This window comes from Elephantulus edwardii, unplaced genomic scaffold (genome assembly GCF_000299155.1).
Source record: "Elephantulus edwardii isolate Elephantulus edwardi_28Jun2011 unplaced genomic scaffold, EleEdw1.0 scaffold00094, whole genome shotgun sequence".
NCBI lineage: Eukaryota > Metazoa > Chordata > Mammalia > Macroscelidea > Macroscelididae > Elephantulus > Elephantulus edwardii.
Window position 1 is genome coordinate 4,770,310 of NW_006399844.1, and position 21,985 is coordinate 4,792,294.

The 21,985-nt window shown below is 45.7% G+C and overlaps 1 protein-coding gene across 1 annotated transcript in view; it reads right to left on the reverse strand.

Annotated features, from left to right (window-relative positions):
- Positions 1 to 412: 412 nt before the first annotated feature.
- The window catches only part of ADAP2 (ArfGAP with dual PH domains 2), a 40,304-nt gene continuing 18,731 nt past the window's right edge, over positions 413 to 21,985 (reverse strand). Inside the window, exons 7-12 of the mRNA XM_006891064.1 lie at positions 17,210 to 17,356; positions 12,826 to 12,909; positions 5,882 to 5,944; positions 3,329 to 3,406; positions 1,847 to 2,075; positions 413 to 453 (exon numbers count right to left, since the gene is read on the reverse strand). Coding sequence (XP_006891126.1) covers positions 413 to 453; positions 1,847 to 2,075; positions 3,329 to 3,406; positions 5,882 to 5,944; positions 12,826 to 12,909; positions 17,210 to 17,356 — 642 coding nt within the window. The remainder of the gene's footprint in view (positions 454 to 1,846; positions 2,076 to 3,328; positions 3,407 to 5,881; positions 5,945 to 12,825; positions 12,910 to 17,209; positions 17,357 to 21,985) is intronic.

A 21,985-nucleotide genomic window follows, 5' to 3' on the forward strand; every position in this document is an offset into this window, starting at 1 on the left:
GCATGACAATGACATTTCTGAAACATCCAGGACCACAGTTTGCATAGTGTTTCTCAGTTTGGGTTTATCTGATCATTTCCTCACAATTAAGAATAAAAAAGGAGATGTGGCTAGTGCCCGTTTATTGCATTGCCTCAAATCTGGGTGAGGGTATCCTGAGCTCAGACTACGAGGACATTTCAGACCTAGATGGGACAAGGGAGTATATATGTGTCCATCTGTACACAAGATCCATGGGGATCCCGGGGCTGGGCAGCAGGACAAAGCCCAGGCCTTGGTAAAGGCCACAGCTTCAGGCTTGACATATTCACTCACTCCCGACGGCAGGGTGCGCCTGCTAGGCAAAAAGGCCGTTTCCTTCCCGCCGTAAGCCTTGAGTTGCCAGTCACTAGCCAGCTCAATGGTCCACAGGTCACCTGCTGCTGCTCCCGAGGCCACTCTCTGTTGACATAGCTGCAAAGGAAACAAGAAAAAAGGCCAGTAAAGTCAGTTCAAAGGGCAGGGCCAGGACACAGTAACAGAAAGAGCCAAAAGCCAGCCTGGGAGAGTAAGAGACGGAGGGGATACACACTAGAGAAGGAAAAGAAGCACAGAGTTAGAGACCCAAAGACAGAAATGAAGAGGGACCCTCAGACACACAGGAAAGAACGGGCCAGTGGATACACCTCAGCTCGAAACAAGGGTCACCATGTTTGGGAGCTCTGGATTTTAGAAGGTGAAGAGACCTTGTGTTTCTAGCTGTCACACACAAAGGTCTTCCCCCCAGGGGGCTGTGTGGGGTCCTGTATTTTTCCAAACTCCTCCTTTGTGTCCCAGCTGAGGAGCCCCAGGCCAGCACCCTGCCAGAAGGTGTCTGCTCTTGCTCAGCACGTCTCCCCTCTTTGCACAGGGCTGTTAGCAGCTAGCAAAGCCCACTTGTGAATCATCAAGGGTGGAGAGGAGGAGCAGGAGAGAAACAGACAGAGGGAAGGCTCCAGAAAAGAAGGCGCACTAAAAATAAACAGCCCTCCTTAGGAATGGGACGTTGTCTGAAGTCCCAGGAGCACAAGGGCAGCAGGGGACCTTAGCTAATAATAGCAGGCCATGGTTTTCTCACAAGAAAAGACTCAAAGGGTAGCGGACAGAGCTACACAGCCCCTAGACTGAGCAGGGCAGAGAAGGGGCTCTGCGAGAACGTACAGCTCTGCCAAGGATAAAGGTCACTAGATGCAGGGGGGGAAAGGCTGCCCATCAGACAGAGGGGCAGATTGACAGGACTTCTGTCTGGCCAGCATGCACACTATCTGTACTTTTCTTTGTCAGGGAGAAAATGCAAGGAGAGTATTCAAGAGACGGTCTGAGCTCTTTTAGGGCATCACACCAAAACCCAGGAGTTTTGGGTAATGCCAACAATTAATGCCCTTGGCTGCTAAAAATTTAAGGGGGGCTCTGGTGGTCTAGTGGGTGAGGTTGTGCTGCTGACCTACAGACAGACAGTTCAATTCCACCAGGTGCTCTGCAGGAGAAGGATGGGCACAGTCTCCTCCCGAGTGATTCACAGCTTCTGAAAACCCGCTCGAATCAGCTATGAGTCAGTTCTGAGTTGATGACAATGAGATAATGACAAGATGAACAAAAAGATGAGTCAAGTCACTTAGAGGTGCCACAGAAGAAAGTCCTGGTGATCTACTTGTGCCAAATCAGCTACCAGTAACTCTGCAGTTCTCCTCCTGGCACAGACAGGGTCGTCATGAGTGGAAATGGACTTGATCCTAAGTGGTTTGGTTTGAGCAGAGACCAAGAAGAAAAGCCCCTTTCTGTCCGCTCCCCCTGCCCAGAAGAACAAACCCCAGTGTCTGCCTCTTACCAAGGAGGCTGAGCGGGGTGAAGGGGAAGGACAGGACGTCCTGCAGACTCTTCAGCCATTCACGTTGCTCTTTCTCTGAGGGGCAGGTGAACACAAACTTCCGCTGCGGGGTGACCATGGTGAGGCCCACTTTCCAGCGATTGCCCCGGATGCCTTTGGGCAGGTCTTCGCAGACTTCATAGCCTTGTTCTTTGCTTCCGATAAACACCTGGCCCTGCTCAAAAGCATCCTGAAAGTAAACAGAAGGAACTGGGCTGGTTAATGGAGGCTCAGCCTTGAGTTGAGGGAAGCCTGCAGCCTTAAAAGCTCCTGAGATGTAAATTTCACTACAGGGAATTTACCCGAAAGAAACCATAACTGCCACCCAAGCAGATATATGCACACCCATGTTTATTGTGGTTTTGTTCACAATAGCAAGGAGCTGGAAACAACCCAAGTGCCCATCAACAAATGAATGGATAGAGAAGCTCTGATATATTCACACAGTGGAATACTATGCAGCATTGAAAAACAAGGAACTCATGAAATATTATGCAAAATGGGTAACCCTGGAAGACATTATGCTGAGTGAAATATCTCAGTCACAAAAGGACAAATATTGCATAGGGCCACTGTTGTAAAACAGGACTGACATCGAGATTGAGGGAAGACAGAAAAGGAGGGGAGGAATGAGGCATATTGCTTTGAAACAAATGAGCAAGAGAAGTGTTTAAAAGGGACATATGAATGGGTATTCTTGTCATTACAGAAGTCCACAGTGAAGACTGCATAGTGGAGTGAAGTGGACTTAGGGGGAGGGATTGCATAACAATGAAAAAGTTTTTCTTTTTCTTTTTAAAGAGAAGAGTGAATTGGGCGGGGGGGAGAAAAGTGCAACAATGAATGACTGGAAACCCTAAGTCTCTTTAAACTTTACAGTCAGATCTGATTTGACTCACACAAAAATAATAAAATTTAAAAAGATTAAAAAAAACTTTAATTAAAATTAATGAAGAAAAGAAAATATTTACAGCTTCGGGAACCATGGGAGTCTCAGCATGAGTCAGAATCAGCTTGAGGGCCATGGAGTTGGCTTTGGTTTTCATGGTGTGCTTTGTACATAGTAACTCAGGTAACTATGACAGCCTCTGAGAAGGGCAGTGCTGTTAAAGTTTTTACCCTGAGGAGGAAGCTGAGGCAAGAGAACAAAGTGGCTGGTTCAGGACACACCACTGAAAGAGGCAGCGCCAGAGCAAAGCCCACACTCTAATCACCCACAGACTCTCGGGTAGAGGAGAGGCCTGGAGACTGGAGGCCAAAGTACAACCGACTTAACTCCAGTTGGTACCATAAAGGTGGGAAGAGGTGGGGAAAGCTGACTACAAGCAAGGAGGGAAGGGTTTCCTTCTCCAGCCCTAGGCTTCCAGAAGATGTGTATTTATTGCCCCCTCTAACTTCCCACCACTTGAGGAGAACCTGGGGAGAGACAACAATGGCTTTTACCAGAGGGTTCTTGTAGTAGAGCAGCCTCCGCTCTTGAGGATCCAGGGCGAACCACCGTTTCTTGAAAGGCTCTCTCTGCTGCAGAAAAAGGAAGCTCTTACCAGGGATGCACAGCTGAGGGGCACGTGCTAAGGACAGAGGTCAAGAGGCCAGCCCCCACCAACCCACAGGAAATGCCAGTTCTGGGGTCTCTACCTCTGCCCCCCAAAATTAGAGACTTGAGTCCCTCCTCTGGGCCTGGGCATGGGCACTGGGGTAAGAAGGCCTGCCCTCCCTGCCTGTACGCTAGTCATGCCCTGCTGCCTGCAGATGCTAGCTTTAGTTGGAAAGGGTGCTTCCTTCTTTCTCAGGCTGAGAACAAGAAGTCTCAGAAAAAGGAAGCTGGGGAAATCAGAAGTGGCCACAGGCTCAGCAAGACTGAGCTTGGCCTTGGTCCAATTTTAACCCAGGTCAAGGGGAGAGAAAGTCTGGGGCAAAGGGCACAGGGAGGGGGTTGAGAGCCTTGCCATTGGTGGTACAAAGGCTGGTATATAATCTGTGAGCCTTTGACTACCTTTTCAAATTGTTAGAGGCTTTTCCCCTACTGATTCCCTAACATTTTTCATCCCAGATTTAATCACTATATGGCCAACATACTACATTTAAAAAGAAAAAAATAAACCACTGGAATACTGGTATTTCAGAGTTGCTATTTGAGCTGTGGTACTGGAGAAGAGTACTGAATATACTGTGGACTTTCAGGAGAACAAGCAAGTTCATCCTAGAGAGGTGAAATCAGGCTGCTCCTTGGAGACAAGGATTCTGAAGCTTCATCTGACATACTTTAGGCATATTGCAGGGAGGGACCAGTCCTTGGAGAAGGGCATCATGGTTGAAAGAGAGGTAGGATAGTTCAAGAGAGGATTGACTCAGTGTCTGGGGTAGTGGGGGTATGTCTGTCAGAAACAAAGTTGGCACAGGATAGATCAGGGTTTAGGGCTGCTGTACATAGTCACTATGAGTCACAACCGACTCGACGGCACATAACAACAACGACAGTGGCCTAGTGGGGAGAGTTGGATTGTCAATCCAAAGGCAGACAGTTCGAATCCACCAACTGCTCTGAGGGAGAAAGATTGGCAACCTCCCCCCATGCAATACATAGCCCCTGAATACCCACTGGAAGGTCAGCTATGAGTTGGTTCCAACTCAACAGCAATGAGAGTGTTGACTTTCAGCTTTCTAATTCCTTCTTCTCTTCTTTCTTTCCTCCCTTCTTCACTGCACTCCTTCTCCATGTCTTTCTTCCCTCCTGCCAGACTCCTGCCTTGGATCCCAGTGCCACCCAGCTTCAGGCTTGGCCAGCCAGCCAATACCTCCCTTCCTCCACAATAAGCATGGGGTATGGAAGCAACTAGCCCTTCTTTCCTTTCTTCAACCAGTAGAAATCAGCAGCCCTAGAGCTTGGAGCAAGTTTCAAAGTTAAGCAGAGCAGAGGCCGAGTTTGGGGAGGGAGTATGTGCTGCGGGAGGGATATGCATGCACGAGGCTTGCTGACACCAACCAAGCAGGGTGTGAACATGTGTCACATACATATATGTCATTCCTGACCAGTTGTTGGCTCGAACAGCACAGAACACAGAATGATTCTGGAAAGTGTAAAAGTTCCCTCCTTAGTGACGCTCTCTTCTGCTTTGCTCTTCTAAAGATGGGATGAGCTGTTAGGTGTCAATGAATGAACTACAGTCAGTAGCAACCCTATGAACAGCAGGTTGAAACCCTGCCCTGTCCCTGCACCATCTTCACAACCTTCACCTCACTATTGCAATCACTTGTCAGTCCACCTTGTTGGGGGGGGGGGTGTCTTCCTCTCTTTCTCTGACCCTTTAAACTATCCCAGAATGATGTATTTTTTTCCCAAAGACTGGCCCCTCCTGATAGCCTGCCTAGAAAATATGAAATGATGTTTTATCGTCTTTGACACTAAGGATGGGATCCGTTAGATGAGATTAAAAAATAAAGAGGAGGATGGTGGTGGCCATAAGGAAGAGGTATCTCACTGAAGGAAAATATCTACTATAGGTAAGTGGGTAGAAAGCAAAGTCTGTTAGTAGTTTCCAAGGCTACAAAGGTGAGAGAGAGGGAACAAGGGATTCTCCCTGCTTAGTGGACCACTGAGCTTCTGTTACAGGTGATGGGAATGTTTGGAAATGGATAATGGCCATGACAAACATAATAAATAGAATTAATGTCATTGAACTGGACATGTGAAGAATGTTCAAGAGGCAAATCATCTATTATATGGGTATTTGTTGTTGGGTACCGTAGAGTCGGAACTGACCCATAGTTGACCCTCCAGTGGATTTTCAGAGGCCATTAATCTCAGGGAAGGAGGTTGCCCTTCCTTCTCCCCCAGAGCTGCTGGTGGCTTCAAACTGTGTGCTTTTGGGATTGCAGCACAGCTTCTTACCACTAAGCCACCAGAGCCCAGTGTATTTACCACAATTTAAAAAAAAAAAAAAAGAAAGGAGAAACAAGAGCTGTGCAGATTCCCCAGGGAGAGATGGGAGGTACCTTTGGACCAGTCTTCTCCATGAAGCCTTGTTTGAGGTAATTCCTGGTGATGAGGGGTATGAGCTGTGGGAAGAAAAAAGATGAACACTGACCTCTTGACTCACACCCACGAGGTCCCAGGTTCCCCACTGAGCTTGGCTCCCCAACAAAGGGGATGTCTGGAATGGGGAAGGATGTATGCACATGGTTCACAGGGTTATATTTGGAATGTAGATGGATGCAACATTAGTACGTCAACAGAGCCAGGCAAGAGCATCCCAAATGTTTGCAGTGCTTGCCAGCATGGCCGAGCTTCATTTAAGAACTCCTTCAGTAATCGTGGACCTCCTGGGCAGTGCGAACAGTTAGCTCAGATGCTAACAGAAACGTTAGAGGTTTGAGTTTATCCAAAGGAACCTCAGAAGAAAAGCCTGGTGACCTAGTTTTGGGAAAGCAGCCATTGAAAATTTGACAGCGCCCAGTTATATTCTGACATACATTGACTGGGTCACAATGAATTGGAGTCAACTTGAAAGGGATTGGGTTTTGGTTTTTCAATAACTCCAGTGTGGAGACAACTAAGACTGTGAGACCAGTGCCAGGAAGTATATTCCAAGGGTCTACTGTGTGCTAGACTCTGAGTGCAATTTTCAGAATCTAGATGCAAACATACTAATGAAAAATCTAAGCCCTGGAGAACATCCAGGGATTGCCATCCCCCCAAAGTAATGAAGTTGTTTGGAAGAAGAGCTGGAATTACATCAGGATTGATGGATACTAGAGAGAACTCCTTTCCTACACTAGGATGCTGACATCGAAATTTATCAGCCATGCACACTCAGCCTCAGGTCAAAACCTGGTCATCTGTGTGATCTGGCACAGGGCCACGAAGAAGTGATAACAGACAGGGCAAGTAGACAGAGCTGTGGACTAGGAATCAGGAGCCCTGGGTTCTAATTCCAGCTCTGACCTCAAGCAGCTGTGTTACCTTGGCAAGACCTTATGCCTCTCTGGATCTGTTTTCACCTTGTGCAATGGAGAGGCTGGATTACCTCTAAAATCCCCTTCAAGTTTGCCCTCCCATGCTCAGATTACTCTTCTAGGGATTGAGTTTCTAGATAATAGGAAGGGGTGGGGAAAGGATAATTTGGCCAACGGGTAGGGAGTAGCGCAACAACCCTAAGGCAGAGGGTTCGAATCCACCAGTGGCTTCAAGGCAGAAAGATAGGCAACCTCCTCCCATGCCATTTACAGCCTTTGAAAATCCGCTGAAGGTTCAGCTATGAGTCACTCCTGACTCAATGGCACATAACAACAGTAACAGCTACTGCAAATGACAGACCAGGGTTCCAAGGGCAGAAAAAATTCTCTAGGACTTCAGGGCTCAGAGGAAGGGAGATGGGAAGGTGAGTAAAATAAAGTATCTGAGAGGAGGAACATTGTAAGGTAAAGGCAAAACTATAAATTGTATAACATCCTCTGCCCTAAAAAACATCCTGTAGCTTCAAATCTGCCATTGGGGGAAAAGTCAGTCCTCACCTGCTCAATGGCTTAAACTTGAACTGGAGGAGGGCTGGTCTAGGCCTAAGGAAACAAAAAACTGAGGAAGAAGGGAAATCATAGAGTACCTACATGTCTCAACTTATACGACTTCACAACAGCCCTGAAGGTGGTGGCAGATGAGTCAACTAAGACTGAGTGATGAGGTGATTTGTCTTACAATAACGCATCAGGTCCATGCACTTCTCCTAACAGAACCACAGCCCTACTGAGACCCCACGGCATCAGGGTCCACGGCCTGACAGCCAGGTCTGGGTTACTGCCCAGGGCTTCATACCGTACACAGAGACAAAGGGGGAGGAATGAGAGGATACAGCAGGGCTAGGAGAAACGGAGTGAGAGTAGGAAGACAAAGGGTTAAGAGAGTGGATGAGGGAGGCAAGAGGACATTGAGGATGTTGGCCAGTGACCAATTTCCTCCATGCGGGTCAGCAAAGTTGAAAGCTAACCCCGACTGAATAATGCTGAGCATCTGCACTTTGTCCTGCCTCTGACCAGCGGTCAGCACTCCCAGCTCACTGCCTGCCCACAGGGAGCCGGCACTGACTCAGCAGACAGAAGGGGCCTGGCTTTGCTGCAACTGCTCCAGAGAACTTATTTCGCAGTGCGTCACTGGACTGGGGTAGATCCCTGTTCCAGACACTTGTTACCATCTGCTGTCAAGTTGACCCTAAGCTCATGGTAACCCCTTTGCACAAAAGAACTCGAGGCTGCCTGTTCCTCACAAATGGTTGCAGATTGGATGGCTGTGATCCACACTGTTGTTGGCTATTAAAAGTAACGTGATCTGCAGGCCTTTCATCCTAGTCTGTCTTAGTCTGTTGTTGTTGTTAGGTGTCATCGAGTCAAGTACAACTCATAACAACCCTATGAACAAAAGATCTGAACCCTGTTCTGTCCTGTGCCATCCTCACATTTCCTGACACACAAGAACCCATTGTGGTAGTCACCGTGTCAATCCACCTGGTTGAGGGTCTTCCTCTCCTTTGCTGACCCTCCACCCTTCATGTCCCCGTTCCAAGGAATAGCCCCTCCTAGCAACATGCCCAAAGTTTGTGAGGTAAAGTGTCATCATTCCTGCCTCCAAGGAGCACTCCGGCTGCACCCTCTCCAAGACACGTCTATTTGTTCTCTTGGCCGTCCATGGGCTGTTCAGTGCTCTTCTGCAACACCACCGCTCAAAGGCTTCAATTCTTTTTCTGTTATTCTTACTCATTTTCCAGCTCTCAGATGCATAGCAAGTGATCAGACAGATTATGGCCTGAATCAGATGCACCTTAGTGCTCAAACTGACATCACAATTCCTCAATAATTTGGAGTGGTCTCTAACTGCAGATTTCCCCAGTGCAATGTGTCCTTATTTCCTGACTGCTGGTACCACGGGTGTTAATTATGGATACAAGCAAGACGAAGCTGTTGACAGTTTCAATCTCCTCTCCATCCAGTGGTAAGAATCGTTGTTTTCTTGACACTGAGATGCAATCCATACCAAAGGCTGCATTCCTTGATCTGCAACAAGTGCTTCAAGTCCTCCTCACTTTTAGCAAGCAAGGTTGTGTAATCTGCATAATGCAGGCTATTGATGAGTCTCCCTCTAATCAGGATGCCACATTCCTCTTCATAGTCCAGCTTCTCGGATAATTTGCTCAGCATACAGACTGAATAGGTGTGGAGAGAGAACACAGCCCTGACATACTCCCTTTTAAACCATGCAGTGTTCCCCTGCTCTGTTCACACAACAGCCTCCTCATCCAGATATAGATTCTGCATGAGCACAATTAATTCTGTCTGCAGTTTGCCATACTGAGATAACTTGGGGTTAAAGTAACTGAAAGTCGTGCCACTGGTGTGTCATATGCCATAAGGGTTACCGGTGGTGGACAGGTTTTGGTGGATCTCTCTAATTAAGACAGACTAGGAAACAGGATGGGTCATCTCCTCCCTAAATAACAGGGCTTTGAAAACCTATGAACCTATGTTCTTAGTCTGTATGCTCTGCTAAAACCTGTTCAGCAACTTAATAACATATAAATCTCCACTGACAGACAGGTGGTGGCTGCACACAGGGTGTAATGGGATCTGGGTCTTTCACCTGGAAGGCCTCTGAGCCCTCAACGCACCCTTAAGTACTTCTGCTGCCATCAATGACTCTGATTCATCATGACCCTGTAGAACAGAGCAGAACAGGTCATAGGGTTTCTGAGGCTGTAAATCATTATGGAACCAGACTACCTCATCTTTCTTCCATAGAACAACTTGTGAATTTGAATAGTCAGTGTTTTCATTCTCAGCCAAATGCCTTAATGACAGCACCAGCAGTGTACCCCAAAAACTTTAAGCTTTCAAGGAGGGGGTATAGAAAAGTAAGAAAACCCTAGGACTCACTTGAGCTCTGCAGTGTTTGCTTAAAGTTGGCTTTTTTAGCCATTACTGTAGTTTCCTTTGATCTCTAGCTACTTTAAAACTGCAGACACATTGTCTTGAAAATCATCAACAGCGGTGGAACTAGGATGAGGAAGAGAGAGAGAGAAAGAGAGAGAGAGAGAGCGCACGCACGAGCACGCTAGCTTAACATACTACATAGCAAGACTTTGAAGGAGACTGGTGCAAGATCTTAGTGAGAGTGAGAGGGAGTGGTCAGACCCTGGTGGTGGTGGAGTGACTGTGGAGAAACTGAGGCAAGGTATAATCAGAGGAGCCCTGAGATAAAGGCCATAGTTAAAGACTTTGCTGTTCTTACCAGATGCTTAAAGGAGAAGCTGACTTATAACTTCTCTGAGGCAAACCTTGCTGGATGATTGAGGAAACCAGAGGCTTTTTGAGTTTGTGCTGCTGAACTGAAACCAGGACTTTTACTAATGAAGGAATTGTGTTTTGCTCTTAATATCGCTTGAGACTGCTGACGAAACTTAGAGTTGCATTTTGAGATATACTTTGCCTCCCCACTCTCCAACTTATTTCCCTAATGAAGCCCATTCTTGGTACCACAACTGTGAATAAAGTCTGTGAGTCAACAACGAATAAATTAACCTTTTGCTGTGGGTGTGGCTTTAGAGGCACGGGCTGGATCGTGGGCTTTTTATCTGCTTTCTGCTCAGGAGCAGTGAGGGGCTGTGCTATTCTCACTCCCTCGGGCCTTTTTAGAAACCCATTCATGGACCTTTGCCCCTGGGTCACATTTTCTGTTCTCTAGACAAGCTTCCTACCTCCATAATCTTCAAACCCACTTGGAGGGAATGTAAAAACAGGGATGAGACCACAGCACCCCAGAGGTGTAAGCGGCCCTAAAATAAAAGCAATCCCAAACACCAGATTTACTGATGTGAAAATGGACATTCAAGAGGTGATGTGATTTAAGGTGGTGACACAGCATGTCAATGATAAGAGCATCCATCAGAGAGAACCCAGGTCTCCTGGCTGGAGGCAAGAACCCTCTGCCCCACACCATGCAGGCTCCGCTAGCTGAGCCTGAGAGATACAAGTGGGCATCTCATTCACCTAAGGATAATAAAAGAGCCAGCTCTCCGCTACCTTGTCCCCAGTAGGGGGACCTGCCCCCAGTGGAGTCATAATGCGGAAGGTCCTGTTTCTTTTCTGAACAGAACACCAACCAAGAGGCAAAGGAGGTGTTAGAATAGGAAGCATACCTTTGGTTAGTGAGTTGACTTTCTTGGGTCTCACTTTGTCATCTGAAATGGGAGTAATCATCCTGCTGGCTGTTAGGGATTACTAGCTGAACGGGATCATGAGATTCAATCAAAAGCAGTCTGTAAGCAGTATGGTATGGATTAAAGAGCTCAGGTGACAGAGTGCACTATGTACTGGGCTGCTAGCTGAAAAATTGGCGCTTCAAATCCTTCAGCTGTTCCATGAGGAAAAAGAGTGAGACATCATCTCACCAATAGAAAAGTTCAAGACAGCAAACAACAAATGCTGACAAAGACGTCAAGACTAGAACTCTCAAACACCGCTAGTGGGAACATAAAATGGTGCAACCATTATGGAGAGCAATTTAGAAAGCTGGGAATAGAAAAACCCTTGGCTCCAACAATTCCAATGCTAGGCATATACTGCAAAGAAATTAAGAGCTGTGACACAAACAGATACATGCAAACACATGTTCACTACAGTATAATTTACAATAGTTGAGATAGAAACAACCCAAGTTAGATGAATGACTGAAAAAATTATAGTACATTCACACAATGGATTATTAGGCAACACTAAAGAATGATAAAGAATTTGTGAAACACTGCACATATGGATGAATCTAGAAGAAATAATGCTAAGCAACATAAATCATTCACAAAAGGCCTATTATGGTGTAAAACCACTATTTTAAAAAGCTAAGAAAAGGTCTGCACACAGATATTCTTGGATGGTTGCCAGAGATAGGAAGGGAAGGGGGAGTAAAATAAAAAGATAAGTTGGGCCTCTCCTCCATTATTTCCTTTCAAAGAGGAAGGTCTGTTCCTTTGGGATGTAGCTTTCTAATAAATCTTTCTTTACCTTTTATCTTTAGAAAAAAGATAAGTTGGGTGAAGGAAAAGGCAACACATAGTAAGAGGTGAGTCAGATATTGTAATTAATTAATTACACACATCAATAGTAATTAATTTTTTTTTTGCTTGTTATGTGCAGTTGAATTGATCTGACATGCATGGGAGGAGATTGCCCCTCCTTCTCCAGCAGAGCTTCAGGTGGATTCGAACCATGCACCTTCAGGACTATAGTGTAGCTTCTTGCCACTAGGCCACCAGAGGTCCCTTAATAGTAATTAATCTTATAAAACAAAATGTGTATGAATGATTGAAAGAAGAGTCAATATGATTTGTAAACTTTCACGCAAAAAAGAAAACTTAAAAAAATAAAACATAGGGGAGCTCTGGTGGCCTAGTGGTAAGGAGCTGCAACTACAATCCCAGAGGCGCACGGTTCGAATCCACCAGATGCTCTGCCGGGGAAGGAGGGACAATCTCCTCCTGTACCAGTCAGATCTGATTTAACGGTACACTCACACAAAAATAATAAAAAAATAAAATAAAATAAAACATGTATTCCTTAAGCAACTGATGGAGGATCATCATGAGGTTAGAAGCAACTCAGAGGCTTTGAGTGTTCTGGGTGTGTTGAAGATTTTGAGTACATTTAGTGGAAGGAGTCAAGTCCTGAGCCCCTTCCCTCTGGCACAGCAGCCATGCATCTTGAAGGAGCTGGCATCCTTTTGGAATGCCATCTTGTGTAGGAATCATATTCCAGCAGATGCTGTGGTGCCCATCTGGTCTCAAGACCAAGCCTGCAAACAAACTCAGTCCGGCCTCTGAGTGTCTTTAGAATCACCAAAAAAGGAGATGGGAAGGAGGCAGAAAGGAGACTCTCAAGCCGGGGACCCACATTTGACTCACCTCAGATTCTGGAAGATCAGGAAAGGTCATCTTTAGGTACTGCAGACGAGCTGCGCGAAGGGCATTGAACCAGTCCACTATCTCCTACAGAGGAAAATGCAACAGACAGACAATGGTGAGATGGGAAGCGGGGATAGGGCTGGTGGCAGGAGGCTAGCTGGCTCACCAGGTTTGAGGCACAGGCATTCAAGCAGCCACCCACATGTGTACCCTGGAGTACACAATTTCAGGAGTTCCATCCTGCTCCCAGGGAGGACTGACAAAGTCCCTGAAACGGAAAATCCCGGACCCATGGGAAAGGACCGAGAGAGCCACATGGGCATCACACAATGGCCTTGCTGTTGTCTCAAGTTGCCATTGAGCTGATTATTACTCCTGGTGACCCCCTGTGTGCAGAATAGAACTGCTGCCAAGGTTTCCAAGGCTGTCACCTGTCAAAGCAGATTGTCTCACCTTGCTTTCAGGTGTCTCTGTCTGTGGGTGGCTTTGAATCACCAACCTTTCAATTAATATCTCCAGTGTCTAAACATTTGGGCTACCCAGAGACTCCTTGTAACGGCCTAGGACAGTACTATTCATTCTCTGATGTGCATACAAGTCTCCCGAGGATCTTGATGAACTGCAGATTCCAATTCAGTAAGTTTGAGGTGCAGCCTGAGCATGTGCATTTTTTTAAATTTATTTATTGTGCTTGTACCGTCAAATCAGATCTGACTGGTACAGAAGGGAAATTTTCCCTCCTTCTCCGGCAGAGCATCTGGTGGATTTGAACCGTGTACCTCTGGGATTGCGAGCATGTGCATTTCTAACGTGCTCCCAGGTGATGCTGATGCTCCTGATCTGGGGATCACATTTTGAGAAACAAAGGCCTAAGAGAGCCTTTTCCTCAGATATCGAAGACTGACTTTTGGGTGGTGGACAAGGGAAGCTCTCTGTCTGCTGTGCAACATGGGCCAAAGCTGGCTCGGACCATTCTGCCATTGCTCTGGGAGAATGCACTGGCTGGACGTACTGGCCCCCTCACCTCTCACATAGAAGTCACTCACTGTAACTACAATCCCAGAGGAACACGGTTCGAATCCACCAGATGCTCTGCCAGGAAAGGAGGGACAATCTCCTCCTGTACCAGTCAGATCTGATTTGACGGTACACACACAAAAAAAATAATAAAATAAAATAAAATAAAATAAAAAAGAAGTCACTCACTGTATCTAACCAGCACAGCCTCTTCTTTGCTGCTCTCCATTAAATCCTCTCTATGGCTTACATGACTTCTTAACATGATTTACTTAAATCTCTGAAAAACTTCCATTCAGAAGGATTTGCGGTCTCCCTCACAGATGCCCTTTGTGCTGAAAAACTCCCTCACTCTTCATCCTCACGTATACCTCCTTCCAACAATACCCTACTCATTCATTCGTACCCTATATGTAATAGATAGCTTTCTGGTTGTTTACTCAGCCTCAGCCTTGTGTCTATAGGAACTGTTCCATCCACACCACCTACATACCTCCCACAGTCAACTCTATTTGCTGTTCAAATTAACCTGTCTCCTTGACCACAGCAAATGGACCGGGGCTGTATCTGTGCGGAGGCCAGGCTGAGCCTATCAGACTCTTTCTCTGAAGAATTTAAAATTGAGATGGCTGAAAGACTTGTTCAAGTAGCTGCAATGCTATTACACATTTATGTGTGTAATATACTGATTAAGAAATTAATTTTAATATGGTATCACAGGAATGAAATATGGTTTCTCTTTCTAGGTCAAGTATCCAAACTTAGTATTGTGAAATTCTGAGCTCTCTTGACTCCCAAGGTTAAGAATCTTGGTTCTTGCATGTTAAAGGAATGGCCTTCCCCCAGGAAAGACCCATCCAGGACTTTATACTGGCAGGTCTCTCAGTCACATACTGGCAGAGTGCGACAGACTCAGATGGTAGAAATGCTTTGCTTGGTCTCCAGTCTTGTCTGTTTCAATCCTGTAACAAATTTTCCCACTTGCCAGAACCCAACTCCTCATACCTACCCACATTATAGCTTGACTCAGACTCACTGAAATTGAATCAGAATCGACTCAGAGTTGGCCCTGCATTGGCTTTCTGAGGTTGTAAATGGCACAGGAGGACAATGTTTATCTTTCTCCTGAAGAGCTGTTGGTGTGTTCAAACTGTCAGAGAGGCTCGCCTTCGGGTTAGCAGTGCAGCCCTCTCCAGGCTGTGCCACTGGTGCTCCCTGGAGCCACACTGCTCTTCCTAAGTAGCCTGCTCGGCTCCTACAGGCATGAGTCTGCAGCCACCTCATAGGCAATTAACTGGAGAACCCAGACCGAGGTCTCTGGTGCACCGTGCTGAGTGAATGGGAAGAAGCCAGGGAGCCTAAGTGTCAGAGACCATGGGCACCTCAACAAAGGTTTCCCTGGCAGAGACTGGTGTGGAAGTGATGGCCACCATCTTCTGGACCAAGCCAGTCTGGACAAGGAGTAAAAGCAGAAGGTCCACCAGAGACTGAGAACTAGCATCTCCTTCATGTCTCTTGGGCAGCACAAGTCCCAAGATGCAGATAAAATCAATCTTTTTTTTAGGGGAGCTGGACTAGTCAGAAAAGATCTCACCAGCCCTAGGGTAGAAGTCACAGCAACCTTGGAGCCTTGAATTTAGGGAAACAAAAAAGAAAGCTATTACCTGTACCCCTCTGGTGTCATGGAATAAGTTATGCCTGTGGCAAAGAGAAGTGCATCTCTCTTTTATCTGTCTGTCTGTGTCTCTCATATCCATACCACAGTCTCTGATTCTAATCTCTCACGAGGCCCAGTCATACCTCCCGGCCTTAAAATAACCTCTATATCTTTCCCATCTTGTCCCCTGTAAACTAGTTTGCATTATGCTGCTTTTCAGAGTAATCACACAATCTTAAAAGAAGCTCCTTTCTCTAGAAGGCCTCTTGAACCATCTTGCCCCAGCGAGTAGACAGCTGACATATCTCCAGCATGGCATGTGGGGCCTAGTTCCCTGACTGTGGGATCCTTGAGACTCATGGCTCTACCCTGACCCCTACCATCACATCCTCCAGAACTCACCAGAGTGCTCTGTACATTGAAAGAGCATCATAAGGATTGACTGCAAAAGTGAATTTGTTGAATGAATAAAAGATACAGGTTTGAAAATGCCCACAAGACTGTGCCTTCTCTAGCTGCTGCAATCATAATAAGTAAATATCAGCCCACAGCAGCTAGTGTCTGTGACCCACCTCACTGGTTTGAAATATTCTTATGTTCCTGGTCTATGGCCACTCAACTCTCAAACCTCACTGGTGGAGGAGGAGTGGATGTTATAATCCTGCTTACAGACAAGGAAACAACAGACTCAGGAGGGGAAAGAATCTACATGAGCAACACAGTGGAGGAGCAACAGTCATGCTCCGACTTCTTACTACAAACCTGGGCTCTCCATACTATGCCTTCTGGGTGTCAGATTACACCTGCCCTCATTCCAGAGAAAACAGGAAGTCTGCTGAAGGGTGGGCAGCCTCTGCACTACCAAGCATCTAATGCTGCGTGTCCTTGGATGGGTCTAGTATGTGCATCCGGCTCCTGGTCCCTCTGTCAAGGGTTCTCACTCCAGCAGGGGCATATGAGGTGGTGAAATGGGTGCTGGCTCAGGAATTGTCAGCTGGACACTAAATTGCCTGACCAATAATAACATGCCCATTGCTCAGGTGGCATGGGGACAAACAGTTTCCTAGGTTGTTTTGAGGATTAAGATATGATGTACAACTATCGCTAAAAACAGTGCCTGCCATAGAGCCAAGAGAGGCTCAGAAAAGTCAGCCCCACCTTATCCCTTTCCAACCCCACTGGCCTGCCCCCTTACAATGTCACATGACCTGGCTCAGGCTCTGAACCAGCCTCCTCTCTCGGATCTGTACCATTGGCCTGTTATTCACTGACCAAGCTGATGTAAGCATCGGAATCAAGCCGAGATTGTGTCAATTATAGCTTTTGATTCAGCAGATCTGGACTGAGCTTGAAAGTCTAACAAACTCCCAGGTGCAGCCACTGCAGCTGGTCCAGGACAACACGCTGAGAAACCCTGTCCGCCCAAGCTGCTAGCCATGCACCCTCCCATGTTCAGAATCTCTGGCACATTCAGAATTTGTCATCCCTGGACACAGTCCCCTCTACTAATACAACTCTGGTTGGTGCTACCTTGCCAGGTTCCTCTCCATTCTTCTTCTTTCTGTCACTGACCTGGAGGTGACAGTAGATTAAGGCAAAGAGCAAGAGGGAGCTGAGCAAGTTCCAAAGTGAGGGGTTGGTAGACTGGATCTGCCGAGTCCTGGGGTGGGTGGAGTTGGAGGCCAGCACAGAAAATCACAACCATCTCACCTTCCCACTTTCATGATACACAAACAGGTTCCTGGTGCCACTGTCTCTCCTGTAGGTGATCTGCAGCCCGTGGGGGTTCCCTATCTTCTCTGGCTGGAAGGTGGCATTCAAGTCCTTGATGCTGATGACGGCTTTGGGGCCTTTCCCCTGAGAGAGAGAAAGAGGAGAGTGAAGGTGCTGACAGTCAGCAGGGAAGCACAATCAGAAAACTTCGGAGACTATGAAGAGACTGGAAGAAAAACACTTTCCTGCTTTCCTGCAGAACTGGTGACAGAGCAATACGACTCAAAATCATCTAGACCTGCGCTATCCATTATGGTAGCCACCGGCCATGTGTGGTTAGGTAAGTTTATTAAAGTTGAATGAAAATGAAAATTCAGTTCCTTACTCACACTTAGCCACATTTAAAGTGCTTAGGAACCACAAGTACCTAGTGGCTGGAGTTTTGGACAGAGTAACACACAAAAAATTTCATAATTGACCTATAACAAGGACAGAATAAAATAGATGAGTGGGAGCTTCTAAGAATAGAATTCCTACACACATCAAAAAATCTTCTCAAACAGGGTAAGAAAGAAATGCACAGACTAAGAAAATAAATTTGGCAATGATAGACCTGATAAGGGTCTTATATCTAAAATTTATAGAATACTCCAACACCTCAACTAGAAAAAAGAGAAACAACCTAATCACACAAAATGGGCACAGGATATGAACAGACACTTCACCAAAGAAGAAATACACATAACAAACACATGAAGAAATGTTCAAAATCCCTCTCTCTCTGAGAGATGCAAATAAAAACAACTTCAAAGTATCTCACTCCAGCAAAGTTCAACAGGGTAGCAAACAACAAATGCTACTGAGGTTATGGAGAGATTGGAACGCTTATTCACTGCTGATGGGAATGCAAAATGGTACAGCCTCTATAGAAGGCAATCTAGCGCTTTCTCAAAAATTTGGAAACAGAAATACCATTTGGCCCAGCAATTCCACTACTGGGAATATGCCCTAAAGAAACCAGGGACATGACTCAAACAGATATATCCACATTTATTTCTGCATTATTCACAATAGCAAAGAGATGGAAGCAACCCAAATGCTCATCAACAATCAAATGGGTAGAAAAACTATGGTACATTCACATAATGGAATATTATGCAGCAATGAAAAACAATGCATTTCACCACAACAAGATAAAGGTGAATAATCCAATAGAAAAATGGGCACAGGATATGAACAGACACTTCACCAAAAAAGACATTCAGATGGCCAACAAGCACATGAAGTAATGTTCAAAATCCCTGGCTCTAAGAGAGATGCAAATCAAAACAACTATGAGATATTATCTCACCCCAGCAAGAATAGCAAAATTTAACAGAGTAGCAATCAACAAACGCTGGTGAGGTTGTGGAGAAAATGGAACCCCTATTCACTGTTGGTGGGAGTGTAAAATGGTGCAACCATTATGGAAGGCTCCATGTGTGAGACCAAGACAGGATGCATAGTAGAGACTATAGATGCGAGTATATATATGCAATAATATATAACATGAAATATTGCATAAATATGTTATATATAAAAGTATATTTTCATTTCATATATGTTGTTGTTAAGTGCCATCAAGTCGCAGGTGACTCATAGCGACCCTATGAAGGAAAGTCCTCAACTCTTGGGTGTCTCTCATCCTCTCTCCAGGTTCACAGGGTTTCTGGAGGCAAGCTATTATGGAAGTGGATGCCACGCCTCCTTCCAAGATATAATATATAATATGTCCAATAAAATGTATAGATGGATATATAACCAAGTTCTTAATATTAATTATATCTGAAGATTACTAAAAGACTTTTCCTCTTTAAAATCTTATTATGATTTTTTTTTATTATGGAGATGGGTTATTTTGAGAATTTTTTTTAAAAATCCAATTTTGCTGCAAGGGAGCTGTGGTAAGGAGTTGTATTACCAACCCAAAGACAAATGGTTTGAATCAATCAGCCACTCCCAGGGAGAAAGATAATCTCTTCTCATGAGTGTACAGCCTCTAAAACCTTCTGGAGGGCCAAGTTCCTACTTGACAGTTACGAATAGTTTTGTCACTATCTGCATGCAGCGAAGGGAGTAACCCAGCTGAAGCTTCATGAAAGGGAAGACTCTCCAGCTGAGGCCTGCCTGAATTCCTGACCCACACGATTGTAAGAAACACAACAGTTTTCTTTGAAGCCAACAAGTTTTTGGGTAGGGAGTTCTGGTGGTGTAGTCTACAGGTTGCTGCCCTGCTAACCCCAAGGTGGCACCTTTCTGATGGTTCTAATCCACCAGCTGCTCCCTGAAAGAAAGATGATGGGCAAGTCTCCTCCTGTGCAATTTACAGCCTCCAGAAATCTGCTGGAGGGTCAGCTATGCGCATATAGCATAGAGCTATATAGTTAAGAGCATATAGTTAAAGCACTCAGCCTTCGGGGCATCTTTCCACACTGCCAAGCTAGGTGATCCCAGCCAGTTCTATAAATGAAACCAGTCTATGTGCTGAAGATTCCAGCTCCTAACTCTTCCCTAAATCCCCAGACTCAAAAATCCAACTTCTTTCTCAATGTCTAGATGACTAATAATCATCTCAAACTAAAAATGACTCTTGATCATGCCCTCAGGAAACAAACTCTGCCATCTCAACAAATGACAGATCTGTCCTTCGAAGTGCAGAGGGCAGAAACCAGGGATCACCTTTGATTCCTCTTTCCCTCATGTCCCATTATCCACCCTTCAGTAAATCCTATTGGTTCTAACTCCAAAATCCAGAATACAGTTTAGATCTTCTAACCATTTCCTCCATCACTTTTCTGATACACATTATTCCTCACTTGGGTTATTCAAACAGTCTCCTAAATCCTTCTCCTTCTGCTCTTTCTTCCTCCCTCTCCACCAGAATGCTCCTGTCAAATGTCTAGGTCGCATCATATCACTTCTCTGCTCAACATCCTCCAGTGACTCACTCACATTTGTGCATCACTCAAATCCAAAACCATTTTTTGCCTTTCATAAATTCTCTATCTTCTGAGGTATTTGCTGTTGTGTACTGTCAGGCTGGAACTGACCCTCCAGTGGGTTTTCAGAGGCAGTAATCGTACAGGAGGAGACTGCTCAGCTTTCTCCCTCAGCACAGCTGATAAATTCGGCTCCACAATCAACACAGTTGGCACCAGCAGACAGGAAATCAAGAGACAAATTGCACTGGGAAAATCTGTTGTCAGGGACCTCTCCAGAGTCCTGAGAACCAACGATGTCAGTCTAGAGACTAAAGTGTGCCTGATCCAGGCCATGGTCTTCACGATTACTTGCTATGCATCAAAGAGCTGGACAGTGACTAAGGATGACAGAAGTATCAATGCCTTTGAGTTGTGGTGCTGGATAAGAGTCCTGAACATACCATGGACCACCAAGGAAACAAATAAGTATGTATTAAAGAGGGTAAAGCTAAGTTTCTCCTTGGAGGCTAGGATTTTGAAGCTCCATCTCACATGTTTTGGGCATGTGGCCAGGAGGGATTGGTTCTTAGAGAAGGACATCATGCTCAGGAGGGTGGAGAAATAGCCCAGTAGAGGAAGACCCACCACAGATGAAATGGACTGATACAGTAAGTAGGGCAATGGATCAGAATCAGCGAGACTGTCTCAGGATAGGGCAGGCTTCAGGGCTGTTGTACATATGGTTGCTATGAGTCTCAGGCAACTCAGTGGCACCTAACAACAAGCCACCAGAGCTCCCTAAGGTACTTGTCAAATATATAGAGAACTATGTAACTATAAGAAATGAAGCCCCTCAACAAGCTTATTGGTATCCCAGAAGTTTGTGATTCTAATCCACCAGATGCTCTGCTGGAGAAGGAGGGGCAATCTCCTCCTGTACCAGTCAGATCCAATTTGATGATAGTTGTTATGTTCCATCGAGTTGTCTGTGACTCATAACAACCTTATGTACAACAGCTCTAATCCCTGCTCTATCCTGTGCCAATCTCACAGTCTCCAACATACCTACCCCAATTATCCTAGTCACTGAATAAATCCACCTCATAAAGAGTCTTCCTCTCCTGCACTGTCCCTCCACACTCTCAAGCATGACGTCCTTCTCCAAGGACTGGTCCCTTCTTGCAACATGTCCAGAGTATGTCAGAGAAAGCTTCAGATCCTTGCCTCCAAGAAGCAGTCTGATTTAACCCTCTCCAGAATGAACCTGTTCATTTTCTTAGCAGTTCATGGTATATTCAGTACTCTTCTCCAGCACCACAGCTCAAAGGCATCAATTCTCCTTCTATCACCCCTAGTCATTGTCCAACTCTCTGATGCATAGCAAGTGGTTGCATAGACCATGGCCTGTATCAGGCACACCCTAGTCTCCAGAATGACACCATTGCTCTTCAGTACTTTGGAGAGGTCCCTAACAGCAGACTTTGACATCACAATACGTCTTTTATTTCCTGGCTGTTGGTGCCAAGAGTGTTGACTGTGGAGCCAAGCAAACTAAAGCTGTGAACAATCTCAATCTCTTCACCATCCATCCTGATGTTGCCAATTGGCCCAGTGGTGAGAATCTTTGTCTTCTTGATATTGAGCCTCAATCCATAATGAAGGCTGCAGTCCTTGACCCTCTGAAGCAAGCACTTCAGGTTCTCCTCAGTTTCAACAAGCAGGGTTGTGTCATCTGCATAACGCAGACTGTTGATGAACCTTCCACCAATCCTGATGCCACACTTCTCCTCATACAACCCAGCCTCCTGGATAA